Source organism: Onthophagus taurus, chromosome 5 (genome assembly GCF_036711975.1).
Source record: "Onthophagus taurus isolate NC chromosome 5, IU_Otau_3.0, whole genome shotgun sequence".
NCBI lineage: Eukaryota > Metazoa > Arthropoda > Insecta > Coleoptera > Scarabaeidae > Onthophagus > Onthophagus taurus.
This window is the reverse complement of record NC_091970.1, coordinates 630,079-657,456: the sequence shown is the minus strand read 5'-3', so window position 1 is coordinate 657,456 and position 27,378 is coordinate 630,079. Positions and strand designations below refer to the sequence as shown.

Below are 27,378 nucleotides of genomic sequence, written 5' to 3'. Positions count from 1 at the left end.
TATCTTAATAAAATTTTTTCACATCTCTATTAATTAAGCATCTAAGTATAATTATGTATAAAAACGGAAAAATTATTATTTTGAAGTTATCTCCTTAATTATTGATTAAATCAAAAAAAGTTGTTGATAAAGTTTGTTTGGAATTGTTTCAGGAACAATTTTTGTTAACACAATTTTTTTCTAACTTAAAATTTTAATTTCCCACTGAACAGTATGCTACAAAAATTAATATTTTTGAGGTTATATCCTTATTGTTGAGTTAATCAAAAAATTTTGTTAACAAAATTTGTTTAGAATTACTTCAGGAACAGTGTTTGTTAATAAAATTTTTTGCTAACTTGAAATTTTAATTTCCCTCTGAATAGTATGCTATCAAAATTAATTATCTCAACAATTATTGTTTTTATTAAAAAATGTTTTAAATAAAATTTGTTTCAATTTCAATTTTGAATCAATTATCTTAATAAAATTTTTTTACATCTCTATTAATTAAGCATCTAAGTATAATTATGTATAAAAACGGAAAAATTATTATTTTGAGGTTATCTCCTTAATTATTGACTAAATCAAAAAAAATTGTTGACAAAGTTTGTTTGGAATTGTTTCAGGAACAATTTTTGTTAACACAATTTTTTTCTAACTTCAAATTTTAATTTCCCACTGAACAGTATGCTACAAAAATTAATATTTTTGAGGTTATATCCTTATTGTTGATTTAATCAAAAAATTTTGTTAACAAACTTTGTTTAGAATTACTTCAGGAACAGTGTTTGTTAATACAATTTTTTGCTAACTTTAAATTTTAATTTCCCTCTGAATAGTATGCTATCAAAATTAATTATCTCAACAATTATTGTTTTTATTAAAAAATGTTTTAAATAAAATTTGTTTCAATTTCGATTTTGAATCAATTATCTTAATAAAAAAATTTTACATCTCTATTAATTAAGCATTTAAGTATAATTATGTATAAAAACGGAAAAATTATTATTTTGAGGTTATCTCCTTAATTATTGATTAAATCAAAAAAAAATGTTGACAAAGTTTGTTTAGAATTGTTTCAGGAACAATTTTTGTTAACACAATTTTTTTCTAACTTGAAATTTTAATTTCCCACTGAACAGTATGGTGTGCGAGTGGAGGGGGGAAATCGTATCGTTTTGTTACAAAAGTTCCGTGCCCTGACAATTATATAAGAAATATTACAGATTCCTGTAATAAAAACATATAGTTACCGCAAGCAACCGCTAGATGGCGCAATTATTTTTAATTAATTTTATTGTAGCGTTAAAGTCGCTAAAGTATGTTTATGTTTAGCAGTTAGGATTTAATATTAAAAAGTAGAGTACTACAATACCTGATTTTAAACCGTCTACATCCCATTGTTGTATTGTAGTTTCGATTTTTAATTGACAACTTTTTCATCAACTTTTTATACTATTTGCATCCTTAGAAACTTTTAAATTCTTCTACTCCATATCAACATTTGGCTTCATTCCATTCGTATTACTCGCTCTGAAACATGAAGTAGATACTTTATAATAACCTTATTTATTTTAGATGTATGGTACGAAGAACATTAAACAGCTTGGTACTTGGGGGAAGTTTTAAAAGAGCCGACCCCAATTTCGTAAAAAGTGAGGAATTATTTGAAGATGAGATGGATAAAGGAAATTAAAAATGTTTTATTCTTAATATTAAAAGAAAAATTTAAATCTCTTTAAAAGATGAGTTTTAATGTAATAATTTCCTTTTGTATTTCAAATAGTAATAATAATAAATAGAGAAATCATTAACAACTAAAAAAGAAGTTTCTTATTTTCCAATTTATGCCAGGAACAGGATAATAATCTAGGTCCTAATAAAAAGAATTAATTAGAGATGGACAAGTTTTATTTTTATTTTGAATTAGTTCCAAACCGATTCTACAGTAACTACTGCTTTATAGACACCGAGACAAGACGAGAAAAAGAAATATAATTTTTTTTAACCTGAAAAAAAGCTTTTTTTGTAAATTCAATAAAACAGTAGTAATAAATTATCAATAATTTAGGCCCGATGACGCAACGACGACGTTTATTTTATGTTCTCTAAAGCTTTCATTCTCTAACAATTTTCCCTAGAATCAAATTGAAAGAAATACGGTCGAAATAAATAAGTACTGTAATAAAAAAAACAACTTTTATCATTAATTCCTAAAAGATCTATCGAAAAAATATCTCTAATATTACTATTATAGACTGAATAATATCACCAAAAAATTTTTTTTTATTCTTGGGGTTCTTTTGGTGGCTCCTCTTTCTTCTTCTCCCCACCTTCCTCTTTATTTTCATCTTCCTCCTTTTTGGGTACCTCCTCCATAGAAGAAGTATCCGGGTAAACCCGCCCGGTTGGGACATCTTCTTCAGGAAGAATTGCTACCGTCGCTATCGGAGTTGAGGGTTCATTTTCAACTCCAGTTTCGGCAACAATGAAATGAATTCTGGGATTAATTGTATCGGGGTAAGCCGGGGGTGGCGGTTGTTCCATTGCGGCTTGATATGACGGCGGTGGAGGTTGCTTAAAACTGGCACAAGCTGCTTCATAATCCGGTAAAAGATACTCGGGGTCTGGGATACGCTCTCCATCATCGCCTCGTAAAATATAATGGACGGTACTCCGAGCGGCTTGTTGTCTTAACGTTAAGTATTTGTAGCATCTCCAAACGACGCTTATACAATAACCCTGTGTGATATAATTCATTTAAATTTGGGTTAAAAATTAGGAAAAATTCAAGAGTCATCATGTGGCTTAAAAATTGGATATTTCTAGTTTACAAGTTATATCAAAAATATGTTGATTACATCTCAATTTATGATTTATAACATGTTACATATCAATTTATTTATGACACGTCACATTGACAGGTGATACTGTCAAATTTTTAGGTTACCTTTTGGCATTAACAAAGATCTTCATAAAATTGAATATTTCTAGTTCTAGTTTTAATACAAATGTGCAACATAGTAAGGTAACGTATTAAGTACATGTTATATCAAAAATACGTTGATTACATCTCAATTTATGATTTATAACATATTACTAGGGCACGGAACTTTTGTAACAAAAATTTTTTTGAGATTATGTTCTTAATTATTGATCAAATCAAAAAATTTTGTTAACAAAATTTGTTTAGAATTACTTCAGGAACAGTGTTTGTTAATACAATTTTTTGCTAACTTTAAATTTTAATTTCCCTCTGAATAGTATGCTATCAAAATTAATTATCTCAACAATTATTGTTTTTATTAAAAAATGTTTTAAATAAAATTTGTTCCAATTTCGATTTTGAATCAATTATCTTAATAAAAAAATTTTACATCTCTATTAATTAAGCATTTAAGTATAATTATGTAAAACCGGAAAAATTATTATTTTGAGGTTATCTCCTTAATTATTGATTAAATCAAAAAAAATTGTTGACAAAGTTTCTTTAGAATTGTTTCAGGAACAATTTTTGTTAACACAATTTTTTTCTAACTTGAAATTTTAATTTCCCACTGAACAGTATGGTACAAAAATTAATATTTTTGAGGTTATATCCTTATTGTTGATTTAAACAAAAAATTTTGTTAACAAAATTTGTTTAGAATTACTTCAGGAACAGTGTTTGTTAATACAATTTTTTGCTAACTTGAAATTTTAATTTCCCTCTGAATAGTATGCTATCAAAATTAATTATCTCAATAATTATTGTTTTTATCAAAAAATGTTTTAAATAAAATTTGTTTCAATTTCGATTTTGAATCAATTATCTTAATAAAAAAATTTTACATCTCTATTAATTAAGCATTTAAGTATAATTATGTATAAAAACGGAAAATTTATTATTTTGAGGTTATCTCCTTAATTATTGATTAAATCAAAAAAAATTGTTGACAAAGTTTGTTTGGAATTGTTTCAGGAACAATTTTTGTTAACACAATTTTTTTCTAACTTAAAATTTTAATTTCCCACTGAATAGTATGCTACAAAAATTAATATTTTTGAGGTTATATCCTTATTGTTGATTTAATCAAAAAAATTTGTTAACAAAATTTGTTTAGAATTACTTCAGGAACAGTGTTTGTTAACACAATTTTTTGCTAACTTTAAATTTTAATTTCCCTCTGAATAGTATGCTATCAAAATTAATTATCTCAACAATTATTGTTTTTATTAAAAAATGTTTTAAATAAAATTTGTTTCAATTTCGATTTTGAATCAATTATCTTAATAAAAAATTTTTACATCTCTATTAATTAAGCATTTAAGTATAATTATATATAAAAACGGAAAAATTATTATTTTGAGGTTATCTCCTTAATTATTGATTAAATCAAAAAAAGTTGTTGACAAAGTTTGTTTGGAATTGTTTCAGGAACAATTTTTGTTAACACAATTTTATTCTAACTTAAAATTTTAATTTCCCACTGAACAGTATGCTACAAAAATTAATATTTTTGAGGTTATGTCCTTATTGTTGATTTAATCAAAAAATTTTGTTAACAAAATTTGTTTAAAATTACTTCAGGAACAGTGTTTATTAATACAATTTTTTGCTAACTTTAAATTTTAATTTCCCTCTGAATAGTATGGTATCAAAATTAATTATCTCAACAATTATTGTTTTTATCAAAAAATGTTTTAAATAAAATTTGTTTCAATTTCGATTTTGAACCAATTATCTCAATAAAAAATTTTTACATCTCTATTAATTAAGCATCTAAGTATAATTATGTATAAAAACGGAAAAATTATTATTTTGAGGTTATCTCCTTAATTATTGATTAAATCAAAAAAAATTGTTGACAAAGTTTGTTTAGAATTGTTTCAGGAACAATTTTTGTTAACACAATTTTTTTCTAACTTGAAATTTTAATTTCCGTGCCCTGCATATTACATATCAATTTATTTATGAACGTCACATTGACAGGTGATTCTGTCAAATTTTTAGGTTATCTTTTGACATTAAAAAGATCTTCATAAAATTGATATTATTTTTTCCAATTTGTAATAGTATTTTGAATAACTGGTAAGTTGAGGTTAAATATTATTTGTATTTAAACAATTTGTTTATAAATATGAAACCAAGAACGAATTATTTTTGAAATCAGAAACTTCAAACGTCACATTGACTTAAAACATGATTTAACAAAATTCCCTATTAATGTTGCCAACTTTACAATAATTTGACAACTTAAGTTTTCAAGATTTTTGATAAAAATAGCATATTTAAATGAATATTTAGACTATTAATATTAAAAAATATCGATGTCTCCAAACTTTATTTGTGAGGCGTCATTAGAATTATTAATTATTTCAATTTATTATTATTTGAAGTCAAAAATCAAACATTTTCGGCTATTAAGTCATTTTGTACTTATGGCCTTTTAGTTATGGTTCGATGACGTCACAAAAAGTGACGTCATCATGATTTTTCGGTAAATTTTACACTTTTTATTTATTTGTAATAATTTACTTAACATGATGATTCTTGAATTAAACCAAAAATGAATTATTAATTAATTACCTTCCATAAAATCGTCGAAACGAAAACAAATAAAACGATTAAGGATAAATATTGAGGGCTGATATCTAATAATGCGTTTTTGTAGGGTAAATTATGCCAGTGTTCGTTAACGAAACTATGTACTGATCGAATGTAACAAAAATATCCAGTTGCAGTTAACCTAAAATGAATATATTAAAAAAAATACGCATTTTTAACGAAATACTTACGTCGCGATTGCAAAATCGAAAAGCAATAAACAAAAAAATGGCAAAATATGCGTTGCTTTTCCTTTTACTGTGCCATAAACCATCAATAAAGTAATCGCAAGAGTGCACACCGTCATTAAAGCCCCCATATCTATATCGGCTAAAAAATAAATGTTTTTTTAATTAAATTTCATCATATCATTAATACTTCTACTTACATTGAAAAATATGTCTCCCATCTTGAGTTGTAGGTAAATAATAAGGTAAATTATCATCCTTGGTTTTACTCAAAGGTGTCGGGAGAAGATTTCCAACCTCGATATCGTTGCTTATAGGCCTTTGAGCCAACATATGTTGATTCCGCATACACAGAGCGAGGATGCTCAATGCAAGAATGTGCAACATCTAAAATAAATAATTAAAGCCTCGAAATATTTGGCTAGATTTCGCTTACCAAGTGCCATATTCCCAATAAAATGGTAGCGGTGCGAACGTGAAGGCAAAAGAAACAGCGCAATTCGTTGTTCCTCGGCGGATTGATCTTAATCCGCATATTGAACATACTTCGCACAAACAACGAGTTAATCTTGATTTATTTTAAAGGATACTTTGCGTTTGACAGCGTTCGACCGAAACGTCAATATTAAAAGGTCACGATGGTGTTTTTTTGTTTTGTAGCTAATTTCAGAATGGATGTAATTTTTTTTGTGGTTAGATTAATTAACACCACGGTTATTGTTTTCTGGAATGTTTATAAAAATATAAAGATCTTATATTATCTTATCATCAAATTATTGATGATACAAAAAATTTTAAATTAAAAAAAAATTGGATACCAACTTAAATTTAGTTAATTTCTAATTAACCTAAAAAAATTTCTTAATCTAAAATAAAACGTAAACACCACAGTTATTGTTTCCTGGGATGTTTATAAAAAGATAAAGATGTTATAAAAAAATATTATCTTATCATCGATACAAAAAATTTTAAATTAAAAAAAAATTTAATACCAACTTAAATTTAGTAAAAAAATAATTTCTAATTAACCTCAAAAAATTTCTTAATCTAAAATAAAACGTAAATGAACCAAAAATGTACGGAATAATAGTGATAAGAGAATACAAAACGAGTGATATATCAAATATAAACCAAGTAATTCGAAACGCCTATTTATCGAGCGCTTTTAACGCTTGGTTAACATTTCTCGGGAAAGAGGTTAGGTTGCACTTAATCAACTCAATTCAATCTCATTTTTTTCATTTAATATTCTAGATAACGTTCCAAATGATTGTACTCGGCGCAGCCGTAATGTTCATCTTTATGGGAGTCCCATTTCAATATTGCATCATTTCAATTCCAGTCGTAATGTTCGTCATGTTCATTTTCGTTTACTTGGCGTTTTTAATGAAAGCGATGGAATTATCACACGGAAAACGTTTCAATCAATGTTGGGTTGCTGAATCGTTGGACCCCATTTTAGAGTTAAATCCGCCGAAAAATAAGTTGTATAGGATTATTCCAGAATATAAATTAACCGACGAAGGGATTGATCTTTCTAGATTTCGTAAAACAATCGTTGGGACCGTTTCGATAACGAAATTCTCGCACGATGAAAACGCAGCTTGGTTGTTTCGTTTAGCGGTTATTAATGGGTTTAGAAGGAAAGGAGTTGGACAAAATCTAGTTCAAACGGCCGAAAAATGGTGTTCTGATAATCGATTTCATACGATTATGTGTAGTATGTCTGAGTGTCAAGAAAACGCGAGAAAATTGTTTATGAATAATAGATATTTGTTGAAGCATATGTATCATAAACAAATTATTGGGAGTGCTTTAACTTTGCTTATGTATCAATTAGAATCTCCTTTAATCACTACATTTAGTTGATGAAATCTATATTTAAGTATTTCCAAAATAAATTTTTACATTCCAATGATTTTTTCTTAATTTACTTTTCAAAATTATTTAATCAATTTCAATGGTGTATTAGAAAGCACTTAAAATAACATAAAGAGATAAGTATTTGAACAAATAATTTCAATTTGTGGTGAAAATGATTTAATATTTTTTCTACCTTTTTTTATGAATTGATTTTATACAGGGTGTCTCACGTAACCGGTTCATTCGTAGAGATTTGAAATTTTTCTTAACAAAATACGGTCTACAACCCCATTTTTCCACAACACATAAAAATCTTCGTTGTTTAACTCTTTTATTTTTGATTGATCACTTGATTTTGGTGATTGCAAAAAGATTTTTGGGTGAGTTACCTTAAAAAACAATTATTAATTAATAATCGACCGATGTTATTGAAAAGAACCAGACATCACTTGAGTAAGGGACATTTTAGTAAGCATTTATCTCAAAAAACCAAAAAGTTCGAACTTTCAACTTTTAATTTTGACATATTTGTCAACTTCATAAAAAATCCTTTAAAATGAGTACAAACACGACATATTTATCTTCAATATTAATGAAGTTATGGTCAACTTCCGGTTTGAAACGTCAACGTCAATTTTGACATATTTGTCATCTTCATTAAAAAACCTTTAAAATGAATCCAAAGATGACGTACTTATCTCAAAAAACAAAAAAGTTAGAATAAAAAACATTAAACCCTAAGTTGGCAACAATGAAGATGGCAATTTAATTTTTAAATATTAATACCAACCTTAATTTTTTATTTTTTTTTTATTATATTTTTGTTTTTGTGACAAATATTAAGACATTTTATAAAAATTAAGAATATGTCAAAATTGAGGTTGACATTCTTAACCGGAAGTTGACCATAACTTCATTAATATTGAAGATAAATATGTCGTGTTTGTACTCATTTTAAAGGATTTTTAATGAAGATTATAAATATGTCAAAATTGAGGTTGACATTTTAAACCTGAAGTTAGTTATCATGTAATAGAAGTTTTACAACTGAAGTTAATCTAATATTAGTCACTTTTCATATTTGTCAACTTCATAAAAAATCCTTTAAAATGAGTCCAAACTCGACATATTTAACTTTAATATTAATGGAAATGCAATCGCTTCCGGTTTGAAACGTCAACGTCAATTTTGACATATTTGTCATCTTCATTAAAAAACCTTTAAAATGAGTCCAAAGATGACGTACTTATCTCAAAAAACAAAAAAGTTAGAATAAAAAACATTAAACCCTAAGTTGGCAACAATGAAGATGGCAATTTAATTTTTAAATATTAATACCAACCTTAATTTTTTATTTTTTTTTTATTATATTTTTGTTTTTGTGACAAATATTAAGACATTTTATAAAAATTAAGAATATGTCAAAATTGAGGTTGACATTCTTAACCGGAAGTTGACCATAACTTCATTAATATTGAAGATAAATATGTCGTGTTTGTACTCATTTTAAAGGATTTTTAATAAAGATTATAAATATGTCAAAATTGAGGTTGACATTTTAAACCTGAAGTTAGTTATCATGTAATAGAAGTTTTACAACTGAAGTTAATCTAGTGTTAGTCACTTTTCATATTTGTCAACTTCATAAAAAATCCTTTAAAATGAGTCCAAACTCGACATATTTAACTTTAATATTAATGGAAATGCAATCACTTCCGGTTTGAAACGTCAACGTCAATTTTGACATATTTGTCATCTTCATTAAAAAACCTTTAAAATGAATCCAAAGATAACGTACTTATCTCAAAAAACAAAAAAGTTAGAATAAAAAACATTAAACCCTAAGTTGGCAACAATGAAGATGGCAATTTAATTTTTAAATATTAATACCAACCTTAATTTTTTATTTTTTTTTATTATATTTTTGTTTTTGTGACAAATATTAAGACATTTTATAAAAATTAAGAATATGTCAAAATGACATTAACATTTCAAACCGGAAGTGCTTATATCTCGAGTAATATTGGAATTAAACGTATCATGTTTGGACTCATTTTAAAGTATTTTTCACGACGATTACAAATATGTCAAAATTGACGTTGACATTTTTAACCGGAAGTTGACCATAACTTCATTAATATTGAAGATAAATATGTCGTGTTTGTACTCATTTTAAAGGATTTTTAATGAAGATTACAAATATGTCAAAATTGAGGTTGACATTTTAAACCTGAAGTTAGTTATCATGTAATACAAGTTTTATAACTGAAGTTAACGTGTTCTAACGTGTTTTTTGGGTCATTTCACATTGATTAAAAAAAATCGTCGATTTTAAGCCACATGATGATTCTTGAATATTTCCCAAGTGAAATTTATTTTGTATTGATGTATAAGATACATCCGGTCTACATCCGGTAGACTAGAAGTGGCAGCCATCTTGAAAATATTTTAGATCGAATGTTCCGACTGAACAACCTAAAAAACCTAAAAACCTAAAAAAGTTCTAACGAACCAGTTACGTGAGACACCTGTATAGTAGTTAAAAATAAAAGTGTTTATAGATAACAGCTTTTATATTCATTAATTAATTACATAGAGAAGACATGTACTTCAAACTATCTAATCATTTCGCCAACAAGCTTTTAATCAATATATTATAGTTAGATAATTTTTTTGGGGATTAATTCATATTGTTTTAGTTTAGTTTGATAGTTATCAGCAGTGATTTATGTGAATAAGTTGCACCATAAGTTCGTGTTGGTTTAGTTATGGCGAAATTAGGACCGAAATTTATAAAATTAGGTATTATTTTTTACTTTAAAACAGCATACCGGGTGTAACAGCATCATGGTACACCCCCCGTATCTCCTTTAGTTTTGAATATAATTGATTCAAATTTGGGACATCCCATACACATGATAAGAGACACTTTTTGACATACAAGTAATTTTTTTTTCAATTCCGGTTTCGCCGCAAGTGACACTAACTTTAGATTTTTAAATGGAACATCCTGTATATTATTACATTTTTGAAGTGACATTTCAAACGTTAATATTTTTTAGAATTTAGTGTATAATTTTCCATTTAAGTGTGCCATGAGGGTTTCGTTTTATTCTAATTAATGCTAGAAAAATCTAAATTCTGCCAAAAATACCAAATTACACATTTAAATTGGAAATAAAACCTAAATTCTAAAAATATTGACGTTTGAAATGTCACTTATATGGTACCATTGGATTCAGAAAATTATTCAGATTTCAAAAATTTCATAATATACAGGATGTTCCATTTAAAAATCTAAAGTAAAATGTCAAAAAGTGTCTCTTATCATGTGTCACATTTTCGTTATTAGATAAAATTAATTGATTTAACTAGTTCTTTTGGCCTCGAGTTTGTTAAACCATCTATGGAGTGATATTTCTTGTGTTTCATTTAATAAAATACCACAATAGTCTTGTTGATATAAGATAAAGCTTTTGAGTCAAAATGGATTTGTCCAGCTTCTTTCCATAAGGTTAGGGTTGCTTTTGGGGTTTACAATGGTGGTCATCAGTTTGCACAATAACTGGAGCATCAATGTCCACATTTTTCTTTCACATATTTTTCTTTATCTATCAAAAAACGATGGAGCGGTTAATCACCATGTCTTCGTAGCGGAAAAAGTACTTCTTGTCAATTTGTATTGTTCAAAATTGATGGCGATTAGCTATAACGTAATCGTAATGTGAAAGTTTTGCTATTACAGGAACTGTATATGTCTTGTTTGGAAATGGATGATGATAAACATAATATAAATAACTTAATATGATATATTTCGCACATTCTTTAGAATTGCGGTGACCTTTCTTCAAGCTCCACATGCACACAGCAACTCTGAATTAAATTACTCTTAAAGAGTAATTGGGTTCCTCTCATAATTGTATGAATTAATTAATAAGCAATAGTTTTGTTATAAGAAATAATTACAATAAAGAGGAGATAATGACATTCCATAGAAAAATCCTTGTAAATCGAGAGCCTAGAGAGTTTATTAGTACTTCTTCAAATCTAAAAAATAGATAAATACAATTCAATCAGATAAAAACAACAATAAAATCAGTGATTTTACCGTAATATTATAATTAAAATATAAAGAACAACTCACGTATTGATATCAAAGTTGATATACCGAGGATAGTTAAAGCTGATCGTTGAAAAATTTCATAAAAGTTTGTTATAGTTCTCATTGATTTCGTCGTTATTTGTAAAAATGTTTTAATCAATGATAAATCCGTTCGTATTTCCGTCGTAGATTAAGAAATATTCTTGTATTTAGTAAAAAAAAACGAAACATAACCTCCAAATCCAAAGTATTCAATTTACGGGTGATTACAGCCAAAAAGCTTCCTGAAATACCTAAAAACATAAAGCTTATAATGAATTACATCAGATTCAAGTGATTTTAATCAGTTTAAAACCGAAATGTTGAAAATTAAAAATGTGAAGATTTTGATAATAAATTTTGGAATTAAAGAAGAATTAATGTGAAAAATTGTGTCAAAGGGGAATGAAATAATTCGGAGTATTCAGACATTGAAGGATTTCAATAAATATAGTTTATTTAAAAAGTAATTTTTGAAAATTTGGAAGAAAAACCAAATGTCAATAAGAGATGGCGCTCAGAAATACAAATTTTTTACACTTTTTCTTGTGGTATCAAAGAGGGCGATGGACAAAAAAGAGAAGTTTTACCGAAAAAAGGGTGAAAAATGAATAACGAGGACGCTAAGTTCGCTTCCTGATCATCATTGAGTAAACATCTATTTCGAAACGCTCGTGAAATCCTACGAAGATAAAACATAACCAAAGAAATTCACAATTGAGGGAGAAGAAAAGAAGCTAAAATTAATTAAGAAGAGTACGATAACCAATCTGGGAAAGAAGACATCGGAATAGGTTTTCCGGAAAGCCACCAAGGGGGTACCAGCACATTCCACCAAGGGGAAAAAGGAGCAGTTCAAATCAGGATTTCAATCAATTCCACCAACATCTGTAAAACCAAAGAAGTTAAGATTTTTTTTATTTTCGATATACCATTTCTAAAAAAATAACTCACTTATAGATTAGAAAGTTATAGATTAACTTAAATGTTTTTTTTTAAAACATGAGCAACTGTGTTTCGTTTACATGAGCCCTAGAAAACAAACCCTGAGATCGTTTACTTTCGTTATTTTTTGTTGTAGAGTCTCGTGTTAGATATTTTTTTTCTAAAGATTGTTATTTATTTATTGTATTTAGTTAAAGTATCTTTATTCATTTTCGAAAGACGAATACACATATTATCACACTATGTTTCCATTATGGATCTTGTTCCGTTCCAAAAGTCTCTTCCATTGTACCAGGCCTCTAGTAACCATTTGGACACCTTTTTACATAACATGGTTGTTTTAAATATATCAGGTCCTCGTAAATGTTTATATACTATATCAAAGTTTTTTTCGATTACGGGGTTCGAAAAGTTATTTGAAAACCTTACGTTCAAAGATGTGCAGTGCTCGTCCATCGTTTTTTTTGGCCCAATGTTCAGGTCTTCGCTACACACAAAACCATCAATTCATTCCAAGAAGCATTCGCCAAATTAAATTGTTGGCAAAGCAAATTGCTAAGCGGGTCTTTAGTGGCAACCATGTACATTGTCTTCACCTGGTTAATAGTCAGGTTAATTCCCTTTGCAGCTTGTTCCAGTGCGATGAAGCATATCTATATATTAAGATTTCTCGGAACGCCTTTACTAGCGCGAGATTAAAGAGTACTTATGACAGTGAATCTCCTTGTCTCAGGTCTTGCTTTATTTGGAAACTCTTGGAGACGTTGCTCTAAAGTCAACAACCTGTTGATATTATATTCAAGGAATTTCTCCAGAATTTGCCGCAATGAACGAATTTGGTCGACCTTACGAAGGTGAATCCACATTGGTACTCGCCGACCACATCCTGAGCATAGAGCTGAAGTCTGCTATTTTACAGTATATTCATTTTCCAATAGGTCATCAAAAATGGTATTCTAGGCACTTAGATATACAGGGTGTTCATTTCAAAACTTTCCACCCCAATTTCTGCAAATCCGGAAGTTTAAAAAGAAAATCGCTGAAATAAGTAAAGAATAAAACCAAGGGGGACAACTTTTTATGCAAAAATTGACTCACTCACTTCAACCCCCCGCCGCCAAAAACCAACCCCTTATCACCAGATCACTATATCAGCTAGATCACCAGATTTGACTCCATTAGACTTTTTTTTATGGGGTCATTTAAAGTCTGTTGTATTCACCCCTCAACCTCAAAATTTAGAAGAACTTCGTCAGAGAATTACTGCAGCTTGCTGTGGAATTCAAAGGGAAGTTTTTGAAAATGTGCGCCGTAGTTTTGAACAATTATTAAGTTGATTTTCTCTGCAAAAAATTTTTGTACATAATTAAATAACTGAAAATAAAATAGAACGTTTCAAGCAGTTAAAAGTTGTTTAAGTAATAACTAGGGCACGGAATTTTTGTAACAAAACGATACGATTTCCCCCCTCCACTCGTTCTCAGCAGAAAATTTCATACAAAAGTTGATCTAAATTAAATTCTAAAACTATTTTCTCAATAAAAAATATATAAAAATATATATATAAAAATTTTTTTGACGTTATGTTCTTAATTATTGATCAAATCAAAAATTTTTATTAACAATATTTGTTTAGAATTACTTCAGGAATTAATAAAATTTTTTGCTAACTTGAAATTTTAATTTCCCTCTGAATAGTATGCTATCAAAATGAATTATCTCGATAATTATTGTTTTTATCAAAAAATGTTTTAAATAAAATTTGTTTCAATTTCGATTTTGAATCAATTATCTTAATAACAAATTTTTATATTTCTATTAATTATGCATCGAAGTGTGATTATGTACAAAAATGAAAAAATTATTATTTTGAGGTTATCTCCTTAATTATTGATTAAATCAAAAAAAATTGTTGACAAAGTTTGTTTAGAATTGTTTCAGGAACAATTTTTGTTAACACAATTTTTTTCTGACTTGAAATTTTAATTTCCCACTGAACAGTATGGTACAAAAATTAATATTTTTGAGGTTATATCCTTATTGTTGATTTAATCAAAAAATGTTGTTAACAAAATTTGTTTAGAATTACTTCAGGAACAGTGTTTGTTAATACAATTTTTTGCTAACTTGAAATTTTAATTTCCCTCTGAATAGTATGCTATCAAAATGAATTATCTCGATAATTATTGTTTTTATCAAAAAATGTTTTAAATAAAATTTGTTTCAATTTCGATTTTGAATCAATTATCTTAATAACAAATTTTTACATTTCTATTAATTAAGCATCGAAGTGTGATTATGTACAAAAATGAAAAAATATTATTTTGAGGTTATCTCCTTAATTATTGATTAAATCAAAAAAATTGTTGACAAAGTTTGTTTAGAATTGTTTCAGGAACAATTTTTGTTAACACAATTTTTTTCTAACTTGAAATTTTAATTTCCCACTGAACAGTATGGTACAAAAATTAATATTTTTGAGGTTATATCCTTATTGTTGATTTAATCAAAAAATGTTATTAACAAAATTTGTTTAGAATTACTTCAGGAACAGTGTTTGTTAATAAAATTTTTTGCTAACTTGAAATTTTAATTTCCCTCTGAATAGTATGCTATCAAAATTAATTATCTCGATAATTATTGTTTTTATCAAAAAATGTTTTAAATAAAATTTGCTTCAATTTCGATTTTGAATCAATTATCTTAATAAAAATTTTTTGCATCTCTATTAATTAAGCATTTAAGTATAATTATGTATAAAAACGGAAAAATTTTTATTTTGAGGTTATCTCTTTAATTATTGATTAAATCAAAAAAAATTGTTGACAAAGTTTGTTTAGAATTGTTTCAGGAACAATTTTTGTTAACACAATTTTTTTCTGACTTGAAATTTTAATTTCCCACTGAACAGTATGGTACAAAAATTAATATTTTTGAGGTTATATCCTTATTGTTGATTTAATCAAAAAATGTTGTTAACAAAATTTGTTTAGAATTACTTCAGGAACAGTGTTTGTTAATACAATTTTTTGCTAACTTGAAATTTTAATTTCCCTCTGAATAGTATGCTATCAAAATGAATTATCTCGATAATTATTGTTTTCATCAAAAAATGTTTTAAATAAAATTTGTTTCAATTTCGATTTTGAATCAATTATCTTAATAACAAATTTCTACATTTCTATTAATTAAGCATCGAAGTGTGATTATGTACAAAAATGAAAAAATTATTATTTTGAGGTTATCTCCTTAATTATTGATTAAATCAAAAAAAATTGTTGACAAAGTTTGTTTAGAATTGTTTCAGGAACAATTTTTGTTAACACAATTTTTTTCTAACTTGAAATTTTAATTTCCCACTGAACAGTATGGTACAAAAATTAATATTTTTGAGGTTATATCCTTATTGTTGATTTAATCAAAAAATTTTGTTAACAAAATTTGTTTAGAATTACTTCAGGAACAGTGTTTGTAAATACAATTTTTTGCTAACTTGAAATTTTAATTTCCCTCTGAATAGTATGCTATCAAAATTAATTATCTCGATAATTATTGTTTTTATCAAAAAATGTTTTAAATAAAATTTGTTTCAATTTCGATTTTGAATCAATTATCTTAATACAAAATTTTTACATCTTTATTAATTAAACATCTAAGTATAATTATGTATAAAAACGGAAAAATTATTATTTTGAGGTTATCTCCTTAATTATTGATTAAATCAAAAAAAATTGTTGACAAAGTTTGTTTAGAATTGTTTCAGGAACAATTTTTGTTAACACAATTTTTTTCTGACTTGAAATTTTAATTTCCCACTGAACAGTATGGTACAAAAATTAATATTTTTGAGGTTATATCCTTATTGTTGATTTAATCAAAAAATGTTATTAACAAAATTTGTTTAGAATTACTTCAGGAACAGTGTTTGTAAATACAATTTTTTGCTAACTTGAAATTTTAATTTCCCTCTGAATAGTACGCTATCAAAATTAATTATCTCAATAATTATTGTTTCTATCAAAAAATGTTTTAAATAAAAAATGTTTCAATTTCGATTTTGAATCAATTATCTTAATAACAATTTTTTATATTTCTATTAATTAAGCATCGAAGTGTGATTATGTACAAAAACGAAAAAATTATTATTTTGAGGTTATCTCCTTAATTATTGATTAAATCAAAAAAAATTGTTGACAAAGTTTGTTTAGAATTGTTTCAGGAACAATTTTTATTAACACAATTTTTTTCTAACTTGAAATTTTAATTTCCCACTGAACAGTATGGTACAAAAATTAATATTTTTGAGGTTATATCCTTATTGTTGATTTAATCAAAAAATTTTGTTAACAAAATTTGTTTAGAATTACTTCAGGAACAGTGTTTGTAAATACAATTTCAGCGATTTTCTTTTTAAACTTCCGGATTTACAGAAATTGAGGTGGAAAGTTTTGAAATGAACATCCTGTATATAAGTTACTCCATCGTATATCCTGTCACTTTAAAATAAAGTGTGAATTACGGATATCTTATGGAATGTGATGACGTTTGTAGTTCATGTTAATTTTCCTTTATCTAAAAATGAATCATGATTTTCTACAAATTTAATTAACTAAACTATAAAATAATCTTAACGAAAAATAATTTTAATCCAAAAAATAAACAAATCTATTATATTGAGATAGATAAGAAAAAGGTGATTCAATGTACGCGTAATATTTATATTTGAACAAGATAGGTTATCTATTAAGAGGAATAAAACTAAATATTTTAAATATTAATTAAAAATATTTTTTTATTTCTAGCGTTAATAGCAACAGTATTAGCTATTATGGTGATAGCTGTAATAGTAGTTTCAATTTACATATTCACAGATGAAGAGAAACCAACACAATGTGGTATTTTGTAACAATTTTAAACTTTTATTAAGTAAAATAATTTCAATTTATTTAGAAATCTCGAACTCCACTGATTTACAACTTACTCAAATTGGAAGTGTTTTAATGATTCAATGGGACATTAATGAGCCGTGTATTAGAAATTATAAAGTATCCTTGGAAACTCTTGGGTCATATCCGAATGAGGTGCTAACTGATAAAAATTATTATGTTTATCAGGATTTAGATTATTGCAGCGAACTCACTGTTGTTGTGCATAAAGAAACTATAATTATATCTAAAAAATTTACACCAGGCAAGTATTAAGAATTAAAAAAAAATTTTTGGTGAGATAAAATTTTAGAAATTGGGAAAGTAAATAACTTGGAGATAGTTGATGGCTTAGTAATGTGGGAAAACAAACATTTTCGTAGTTGTCGTTATAAAGTTAAATTTAGCGATCTTGATGAGTATGAAGTTGACGATTTTTTTAATTTGCCCGCTTTGGATACTTGCAAACCTCAATCGTTAACGATCACACCGTTTAAATCCGAAAACATTGGGAAAAGTACCACTAAAGAATTTGAATTGGGTAATAAAAAGTGTTGGTTAAAATAGATATTTAATAAATTTGTATTAAACAATTTTAGAAATCGGTGAAATCTCCCAATTAGAAATAACTCCCGATAAAATGGAATGGGATAATACACAAGTAAAAAGTTGTGATATTGAAATTTACATCAATGGGGACCTTTCTGTGACAATTACTTCCGGAGATAATTTTTATATTTTCACAACGAGTTTAATGTTTTGTACACTTTATGAAATTAAAGTTACCGCAATTGAAAGAAATTTGAGAAAAAATGGGAATACATTTTCCCAAATCTTTGAAGATGGTAATTATAACTTGGCAAATCTATCTTGGCCTTAATCATTGAGACTCGACTCATGACATATCTGTAGTATGTACAGGGTGGTTCAAATTCGATCTATCATAATTCGGTCTATTTGTTATTGTTTTAGAATAAAACTAAAAATAAACTTTTCTTTTAGTGTCGTCGAAGAAATTAAATTTACAGTTTCCTGTAAATTACGGCTCTATAACTAAAAATTAAAAAAAAAACATATTTCTGATATTTGAAATAAATATATTTCTTGAACTGTTTAATTTGTATATGTTTTACACAAAATTTGGAATAGATTGCATTATTTCACATTTTTTATTACGATTTAATATTATTTTTAAATGACTTAATAAATTATCGATAGATGGCGCTCATATGTTTTTTTTTAATTCAAATAAACAGCAACGTCGGGTTTGTTTAAACGTCAAAAAATGTCACTTGAAAATCACGCATAGAGATGGCGCGAACTTTAACCAACTTCATTTAGGTGAAACGTCAAAAATGTCACTTGATTAAGTAAGGTTAGAATGGATTAAGATTGATATAAATGGATTAGGTTGGTAACACCGGGTTGAAAATGTTTAAACAAAAATTATTTTAGTAATAAGAAATAAAATTAAAACTAGAAATTTTGCGGGTTATGCTGTGCATCAAAGACGTGTTTCTAAAATACTGAAAAGTGCTTACAGAAGACAAGAAATTGCTGTCAAAATACAGAAATTGCTTCCAAAGGACAAAAACTGCTTCCAAAATACTGAAAAGTGCGTGTAGAAGTCTAGAAACTGTTACTAAAAGACAGAAACTGCTTCTAAAATACTGAGAATTGCCTGCAGAAGACTAGAAACTGCTACCAAAGAACAAAAACTGCTTCTAAAATACTGAAACGTGCTTGCAGAAGGCTAGAAACTGCCACCAAAGAACAAAAACTGCTTCTAAAATACTGAAAAGTGCTTGCAGAGGTCTAGAAACTGTTACCAAAAGACAAAAACTGCTACAAAAAGACAGAAACTGTTTCCAAAAGACAAAAACTGCTTCCAAAATGCTGAAAAGTGTTTGCAGAAGGCTGGAAACTGCTACCAAAAAACAAAAACTGCTTCTAAAATACTGAAAAGTGCTTGCAGAAGTCTAGAAACTGTTACCAAAAGACAAAAACTGTTTTCAAAACACAAAAACTGCTTCCAAAATACTGAAAAGTGTTTGCAGAAAGCTAGAAACTGCTACCAAAACAGAGAAACTGCTTTCAAAAGAAAAAAAACTGCTTCCATAATACTGAAATATGCTTCCAGAAGGCTAGAAACTACTACTAAAGGACAAAAACTGCTTTCAAAATACTGAAAAGTACTTGCAGAAGTTTAGAAACTGTTAGCAAAAGACAGTAACTGCTTCTAAAATACTGAGAAGTGCCTGCAGAAGACTAGAAATTGCTACCAAAAGACAGAAACTATTTCCAAAATATTGAAAAGTGCTTGCAGAAGGCTAGAAACTGCTAACAAAAGACAAAAACTGCTTCCAAGGTATTGAAAAGTACCTGCAGAAGACTAGAAATTTCTACCAAAAGACAGAAACTGATTCCAAAATATTGCGAAGTGCCTGCAGAAGACTAGAAACTGCTACCAAAAGATAGAAACTGCTTCCAAAATACTGAAATGTGCTTGCAGAAGGCTAGAAACTACTACCAAAAGACAGAAACTGTTTTCAAAACACAAAAACTGCTTCCAAAAGACAAAAACTGCTTCCAAAATACTGAAAATTGCTTGCAGAAGGCTGGAAACTGCTACCAAAAAACAAAAACTGCTTCTAAAATACTGAAAAGTGTTTGCAGAAAGCTAAAAACTGCTACCAAAACAGAGAAACTGCTTCCAAAGAAAAAAAACTGCTTCCAAAATACTGAAATATGCTTCCAGAAGGCTAGAAACTACTACTAAAGGACAAAAACTGCTTTCAAAATACTGAAAAGTACTTGCAGAAGTTTAGAAACTGTTAGCAAAAGACAGTAACTGCTTCTAAAATACTGAGAAGTGCCTGCAGAAGACTAGAAATTGCTACCAAAAGACAGAAACTATTTCCAAAATATTGAAAAGTGCTTGCAGAAGGCTAGAAACTGCTAACAAAAGACAAAAATTGCTTCCAAGGTATTGAAAAGTACCTGCAGAAGACTAGAAATTTCTACCAAACGACAGAAACTGATTCCAAAATATTGCGAAGTGCCTGCAGAAGACTAGAAACTGTTACCAAAAGATAGAAATTGCTTCCAAAATACTGAAATGTGCTTGCAGAAGGCTAGAAACTACTACCAAAAAACAGAAACTGTTTCCAAGAGACAAGAACTGACCCCAAAATACTGAATAGTGCTTACAGAAGGCTAGAAACTACTACTAAAAAACAAAAACTGCTTCTAAAATACTGAAAAGTGCCTGGAGAAGTTTAGAAACTATTACCAAAAGACAGAAACTGTTTCTAAAAGACAAAAACTGCTTCCAAAATACTGAAAAGTGCTTGTGGAAAACTAGGAACTGCTATTAAAAGACAAAAACTGCGTTCAAAATACTGAAAAGTGCTTGCAGAAGTCTAGAAACCGTTACCAAAAGACAGAAACTGTTTTCAAAACACAAAAACTGCTTCCAAAATACTGAAATGTGCTTGCAGAAGGCTAGAAACTACTACCAAAAGACAGAAACTGTTTCCAAAAGACAAGAACTGACCCCAAAATACTGAATAGTGCTTACAGAAGGCTAGAAACTACTACTAAAAAACAAAAACTGCTTCTAAAATACTGAAAAGTGCCTGCAGAAGTTTAGAAACTGTTACCAAAAGACAGAAACTGTTTCTAAAAGACAAAAACTGCTTCCAAAATACTGAAAAGTGCTTGTGGAAAACTAGGAACTGCTATTAAAAGACAAAAACTGCGTTCAAAATACTGAAAAGTGCTTGCAGAAGTCTAGAAACCGTTACCAAAAGACAGAAACTGTTTTCAAAACACAAAAACTGCTTCCAAAATACTAAAAAATGCTTGCAGAAGGCTAGAAACTGCTACCAAAAGACAGAAATTACTTTCAAAAGACAAAAACTGCTACCAAAGTACTGAAAAGTGCCTGCAGAAGACTAGAAACTGCTACCAAAACAGAGAAACTGCTTCCAAAACAAAAAACTGCTTCCAAAATACTAAAAAATGCTTGCAGAAGGCTAGAAACTGCTACCAAAAGACAGAAATTACTTTCAAAAGACAAAAACTGCTACCAAAGTACTGAAAAGTGCCTGCAGAAGACTAGAAACTGCTACCAAAACAGAGAAACTGCTTCCAAAACAAAAAACTGCTTCCAAAATACTGAATTGTGCTTGCAGAAGTCTAGAAACTGTTAGCAAAAGACAGTAGCTGCTTCTAAAATACTGAGAAAACGTTGCAGAAGACTAGAAATTGCTACCAAAAGACAGAAACTATTTCCAAAATACTGAAAAGTGCTTGCAGAAGGCTAGAAACTGCTAATAAAAGACAAAAACTGCTTCCAAAATACCGAAAAGTGCTTGCAGAAGTCTAGAAATTGATACCAAAAGACAGAAACTGCTTCCAAAAGACAAAAACTGCTTCCAAAATACTGAAAAGTGTTTGCAGAAGATTAGAAACTGTTAGCAAAAGACAGTAACTGCTTCTAAAATACTGAGCAATCGTTGCAGAAGACTAGAAATTGCTACCAAAAGACAGAAACTATTTCCAAAATACTGAAAAGTGCTTGCAGAAGGCTAGAAACTGCTAATAAAAGACAAAAACTGCTTCCAAAATACTGAAAAGTGCTTGCAGAAGTCTAGAAATTGATACCAAAAGACAGAAACTGCTTCCAAAAGACAAAAACTGCTTCCAAAATACTGAAAAGTGTTTGCAGAAGACTAGAAACTGTTAGCGAAAGACAGTAACTGCTTCTAAAATACTGAGAAATCGTCGCAGAAGACTAGAAATTGCTACCAAAAGACAGAAACTATTTCCAAAATACTGAAAAGTGCTTGCAGAAGGCTAGAAACTGCTAATAAAAGACAAAAACTGCTTCCAAAATACTGAAAAGTGCTTGCAGAAGTCTGGAAATTGATACCAAAAGACAGAAACTGCTTCCAAAAGACAAAAACTGCTTCCAAAATACTGAAAAGTGTTTGCAGAAGACTAGAAACTGTTAGCAAAAGACAGTAACTGTTTCTAAAATACTGAGATATCGTTGTAGAAGACTAGAAATTGCTACCAAAAGACAGAAACTATTTCCAAAATACTGAAAAGTGCTTGCAGAAGGCTAGAAACTGCTAATAAAAGACAAAAACTGCTTCCAAAATACTGAAAAGTGCTTACAGAAGTCTAGAAATTGATACCAAAAGACAGAAACTGCTTCCAAAAGACAAAAACTGCTTCCAAAATACTGAAAAGTGTTTGCAGAAGACTAGAAACTGTTAGCAAAAGACAGTAACTGTTTCTAAAATACTGAGATATCGTTGTAGAAGACTAGAAATTGCTACCAAAAGACAGAAACTATTTTCAAAATACTGAAAAGTGCTTGCAGAAGGCTAGAAACTGCTAATAAAAGACAAAAACTGCTTCCAAAATACTGAAAAGTGCTTGCAGAAGTCTAGAAATTGATACCAAAAGACAGAAACTGCTTCCAAAAGACAAAAACTGCTTCCAAAATACTGAAAAGTGTTTGCAGAAGACTAGAAACTGTTAGCAAAAGACAGTAACTGCTTCTAAAATACTGAGAAATCGTCGCAGAAGACTAGAAATTGCTACCAAAAGACAGAAACTATTTCCAAAATACTGAAAAGTGCTTGCAGAAGGTTAGAAACTGCTAATAAAAGACAAAAACTGCTTCCAAAATACTGAAAAGTGCTTGCAGAAGTCTAGAAATTGATACCAAAAGACAGAAACTGCTTCCAAAAGACAAAAACTGCTTCCAAAATACTGAAAAGTGTTTGCAGAAGACTAGAAACTGTTAGCAAAAGACAGTAACTGTTTCTAAAATACTGAGATATCGTTGTAGAAGACTAGAAATTGCTACCAAAAGACAGAAACTATTTCCAAAATACTGAAAAGTGCTTGCAGAAGGCTAGAAACTGCTAATAAAAGACAAAAACTGCTTCCAAAATACTGAAAAGTGCTTGCAGAAGTCTAGAAATTGATACCAAAAGACAGAAACTGCTTCCAAAAGACAAAAACTGCTTCCAAAATACTGAAAAGTGTTTGCAGAAGACTAGAAACTGTTAGCAAAAGACAGTAACTGCTTCTAAAATACTGAGAAATCGTCGCAGAAGACTAGAAATTGCTACCAAAAGACAGAAACTATTTCCAAAATACTGAAAAGTGCTTGCAGAAGGCTAGAAACTGCTAATAAAAGACAAAAACTGCTTCCAAAATACCGAAAAGTGCTTGCAGAAGTCTAGAAATTGATACCAAAAGATAGAAACTGCTTCCAAAAGACAAAAACTGCTTCCAAAATACTGAAAAGTGTTTGCAGAAGACTAGCAACTGCTGCTAAAGAGCAAAAATTGCTTCTAAAATACTGAAATGTGCTTGCAGAAGGTTAAAAACTTAAGGAAGTATAATAATACATAATTTTTCATGTATTATTTACTCTAGAAGTCTGTCAGCTGTTTTTTGAATCACCCTGTATATACAATATAAATACAATATCCTATACATCCCTTATCATAATTTGTATTCTAGTGGCAAGATCCTACAATACTTATATATTCTCCAATTCTGTCATTTGCGGCCGAGGCGTTGATTGTATCAGTCTTAATCCATTCTAACCTCACTTCTTCAAGTGACATATACGTCTTTTTCAAATGACATTTTTTGACGTTTCATTAGAAAGAATAGAAAGAAATATAGTTTCCGATTTAGCCTATTCGGACATCGGATTTGAACCACCCTGTACTAAGTTTCCGGCGAACACGATTCCTCGATGTCGTTTTCTGCTCAACTAAACCACTTTCGGCCAAGATAGATTTATTAAACTATAATCAATACTCCACTCATACAATTTTTTTCATAAAAACAATCATTTCAGGCCCAATAATAGAAACTTTTGAGATTAATAATTTAATAGCTACATGGGAAAACTCACACCCAAACTGCATTTATAGCATAGAATTAGATGGAAATGAAATCGTTTGTAAAGTTCCGATGACTGATACTTCCACTTGTATCATTACTTCAATAGAACCAGAATTATGTGTCGCTTATAAATTCGAATTGAAATCGCAAAGAATCGATGGCGAAACTAAATATATTTCTGCCGAGTATAATTACACCACGATTTTTGACACGATCGACGATTTTGCTGTGGATGACATGACGGCTAAATGGAAATATGTTGGACCAAGTTGCGATTACGAAATACTAGTTAACGATAAAAATCCGATTCCTATTGATAATGAGGACTCCGATCTTGAATATTACACCAAAGAAATTTCCACAGAAATCTTAGATATTTGCAAATCCGAAAATGAAGTGGTTTTAATTGCTATGTATGGTGAAAATGATAGAGAATTAGGAAGAAGTGATGTAAAAACGATTCCGATACATTCCGGTGAGTTATTTTATTTTCATTCGATTTTATAATATAAAATGATTTTCTTTTAAGATTTAATTAAAATTGAAGAATTAACGTTAAATTTTAATCAAAAATTGGTTGCTGAATGGAAAGGTTTGGGTGAGAGTTGTTCTTATAACGTTAAATATGAAGGTAGAACATCAAAAGAGTTTAAGACCAGCGAGAATAGCGTAATACTTGATGACCAGTTAGGATTTACTTTGGAATATTGTACAACACATACAGTTTCTGTTAATGTTAAAAGTAGCGATGTTGAATCTACTAATTTTACAAAAGGTACAATTTGTTTTTTATTTTTTTTTATACAGGGTGTCTCAGCGAGACCGGTCATTAGACGTTTCTGGTCAAAATAAAAATTTTTAAATGGAACACCTGTATACAGGGTGTCTCACGTAACCAGTTCTTAATTATTTGTAGCATGAATCATAGTATTTATAAAACCATTTCAGTTGATACCTAGGCCATGAAAATCGGAATATAAATAACAGAGTTACAGCTTGGGGCGTTTTTTGTGTGACACCTGTATAAAAATATACAGGGTGTTCCAAGCCATAAAAAATATCCCATTAGTTATTTTATTCCATCGATCAGTAGTACCAACCCAGCCTAAAAATAGAACCAAATTTTGATGTTTTTGATCATTTTCGGTTATAACTCATTAATAGTGCATGGTGGAGAGTTATTTCTTAAACGAAAAATGTTTAGAATTAACTTATAAGACGCATTGAGTAAAGATATTTACTCCATCAATCATTATTACCAACCCAACTTACAAAAATAGAACTTTTGACGTTTTCATCAATTTTCTTTTATAACTCATTGATTATATTCAATAGAAAAAAAGTTTTCATATAAAAAAGATTTAAAATTAAGCCATAAAAGATATCCCATAAGTTATTTTATTCCATCGATCAGTAGTACCAACCCAGCCTAAAAATAGAACCAAATTTTTATGTTTTTGAACATTTTCGGTTATAACTCATTAATAGTGCATGATGGAGAGTTATTTCTTAAACGAAAAATGTTTAGAATTAACTTATAAGACGTATTGAGTAAAGATATTTACTCCATCAATCAGTATTACCAACCCAACTTATAAAAATAGAAATTTTGACGTTTTCATCAATTTTCTTTTATAACTCATTGATTATATTCAATAGAAAAAAAGTTTTCATATAAAAAAGATTTAAAATTAAGCCATAAAAGATATCCCATAAGTTATTTTATTCCATCGATCAGTAGTACCAACCCAGCCTAAAAATAGAACCAAATTTTTATGTTTTTGATCATTTTCGGTTATAACTCATTAATAGTGCATGGTGGAGAGTTATTTCTTAAACGAAAAATGTTTAGAATTAACTTATAAGACGTACTGAGTAAAGATATTTACTCCATCAATAAGCATTACCAACCCAACTTGTAAATATAGAAATTTTGACGTTTTCATTAATTTTCTTTTATAACTCATTAATTATATTTGATAGAAAAAAAGTTTTCATATAAAAAAGGTTTAAAATTAAGCCATAAAAGATATCCCATAAGTTATTTTATTCCATCGATCAGTAGTACCAACCCAGCCCAAAAATAGAACCAAATTTTGATGTTTTTGATCATTTTGCAAGATTTTTTGCAACCGGAAGTGCAAGAAATCTGAAAATATTTTAGGCGAAGAGATCGTAATTGAATGATTGGGTTTCCAGAACCCCAGAAACGTCTAATGACCGGTCTCGCTGAGACACCTGTATAGTATATTGACAAAATGTTTGATTCTAAGTGATAATACTCAGCGTTTTTTTGTAGACTTAACCCAAGATTTTGAAGCGATTTCTGAAACAATTTCTGCATATTTGCCAAATAAAATATTGAAGATACAATGGGATTTAAAAGAAGAATTCAAACCTTGCGCTGATATTTATTATAAAGTTTCAGGATATATAGATAATCCAAAGCCTGATATGATAGATACAGATTCAAACTTTTATATATTTCAAGAATATACTATAAACCCAAACACAAATTTCTACGTTGAAATTCAAGCAGTGCAAAGAAGCAATAATGAAAATGAAGAGATTAAAGGAAGCATTAAGAAGTGCACATTTAAGATTGAAAGTGGTATATATTTGCTTAATTAAATAAACTTGATTTAATATATACGTTTCATTTTTGTTTCAGATTTTGTTGTACATCAAGAAGATTGTATTTATTATGTTAACTAAATTAATAATTTATATCGTATTTATAAGATAATGCTTTAATAAAAAATAATTCTCGTTTTTATTAAATGGTGTGATCCATTTAACGTAATT

The 27,378-nt window shown here is 28.5% G+C and overlaps 3 protein-coding genes and 2 long non-coding RNA genes across 6 annotated transcripts in view; 2 read left to right on the top strand and 3 right to left on the bottom strand.

Moving 5' to 3' along the window:
* The window catches only part of LOC111418002 (uncharacterized), a 115,317-nt gene that overhangs the window by 56,070 nt on the left and 31,869 nt on the right, over positions 1-27,378 (bottom strand). The gene's annotated exons all lie outside the window — the stretch shown is intronic.
* On the bottom strand, positions 1,876-6,389 carry LOC111423759 (lysosomal-associated transmembrane protein 4B). The gene is made up of 5 exons (XM_023057085.2): positions 6,194-6,389; positions 5,958-6,144; positions 5,761-5,899; positions 5,552-5,711; positions 1,876-2,724 (listed from the first exon to the last, which is right to left on the bottom strand). The coding sequence occupies exons 1-5, from the start codon at positions 6,299-6,301 to the stop codon at positions 2,269-2,271; spliced, it is 1,050 nt and encodes a 349-aa protein (XP_022912853.2). The 5' UTR covers positions 6,302-6,389; the 3' UTR covers positions 1,876-2,268.
* On the top strand, positions 6,659-7,672 carry LOC111423758 (uncharacterized). The gene is made up of 2 exons (XM_071195771.1): positions 6,659-6,954; positions 7,012-7,672. Exons 1-2 carry the CDS (start codon positions 6,832-6,834, stop codon positions 7,624-7,626), a joined length of 738 nt encoding a protein of 245 aa, XP_071051872.1. The 5' UTR covers positions 6,659-6,831; the 3' UTR covers positions 7,627-7,672.
* Positions 10,303-27,354, top strand: LOC111422377 (uncharacterized). Its single transcript, XM_071195770.1, has 9 exons — positions 10,303-10,422; positions 17,509-17,601; positions 17,657-17,896; positions 17,945-18,172; positions 18,231-18,476; positions 24,527-25,048; positions 25,103-25,348; positions 26,873-27,184; positions 27,245-27,354. The coding sequence occupies exons 1-9, from the start codon at positions 10,389-10,391 to the stop codon at positions 27,286-27,288; spliced, it is 1,965 nt and encodes a 654-aa protein (XP_071051871.1). The 5' UTR covers positions 10,303-10,388; the 3' UTR covers positions 27,289-27,354.
* LOC111422378 (uncharacterized) overlaps positions 11,416-27,378 on the bottom strand; it is a 33,904-nt gene continuing 17,941 nt past the window's right edge. The window contains exons 2-4 of one of the 2 annotated variants that reach the window (XR_011640299.1): positions 13,805-14,049; positions 11,765-13,745; positions 11,416-11,667 (exon numbers count right to left, since the gene is read on the bottom strand). This is a non-coding gene — a long non-coding RNA (uncharacterized lncRNA). The remainder of the gene's footprint in view (positions 11,668-11,764; positions 13,746-13,804; positions 14,050-27,378) is intronic. The other variant, XR_011640300.1, reaches the window with a different exon arrangement.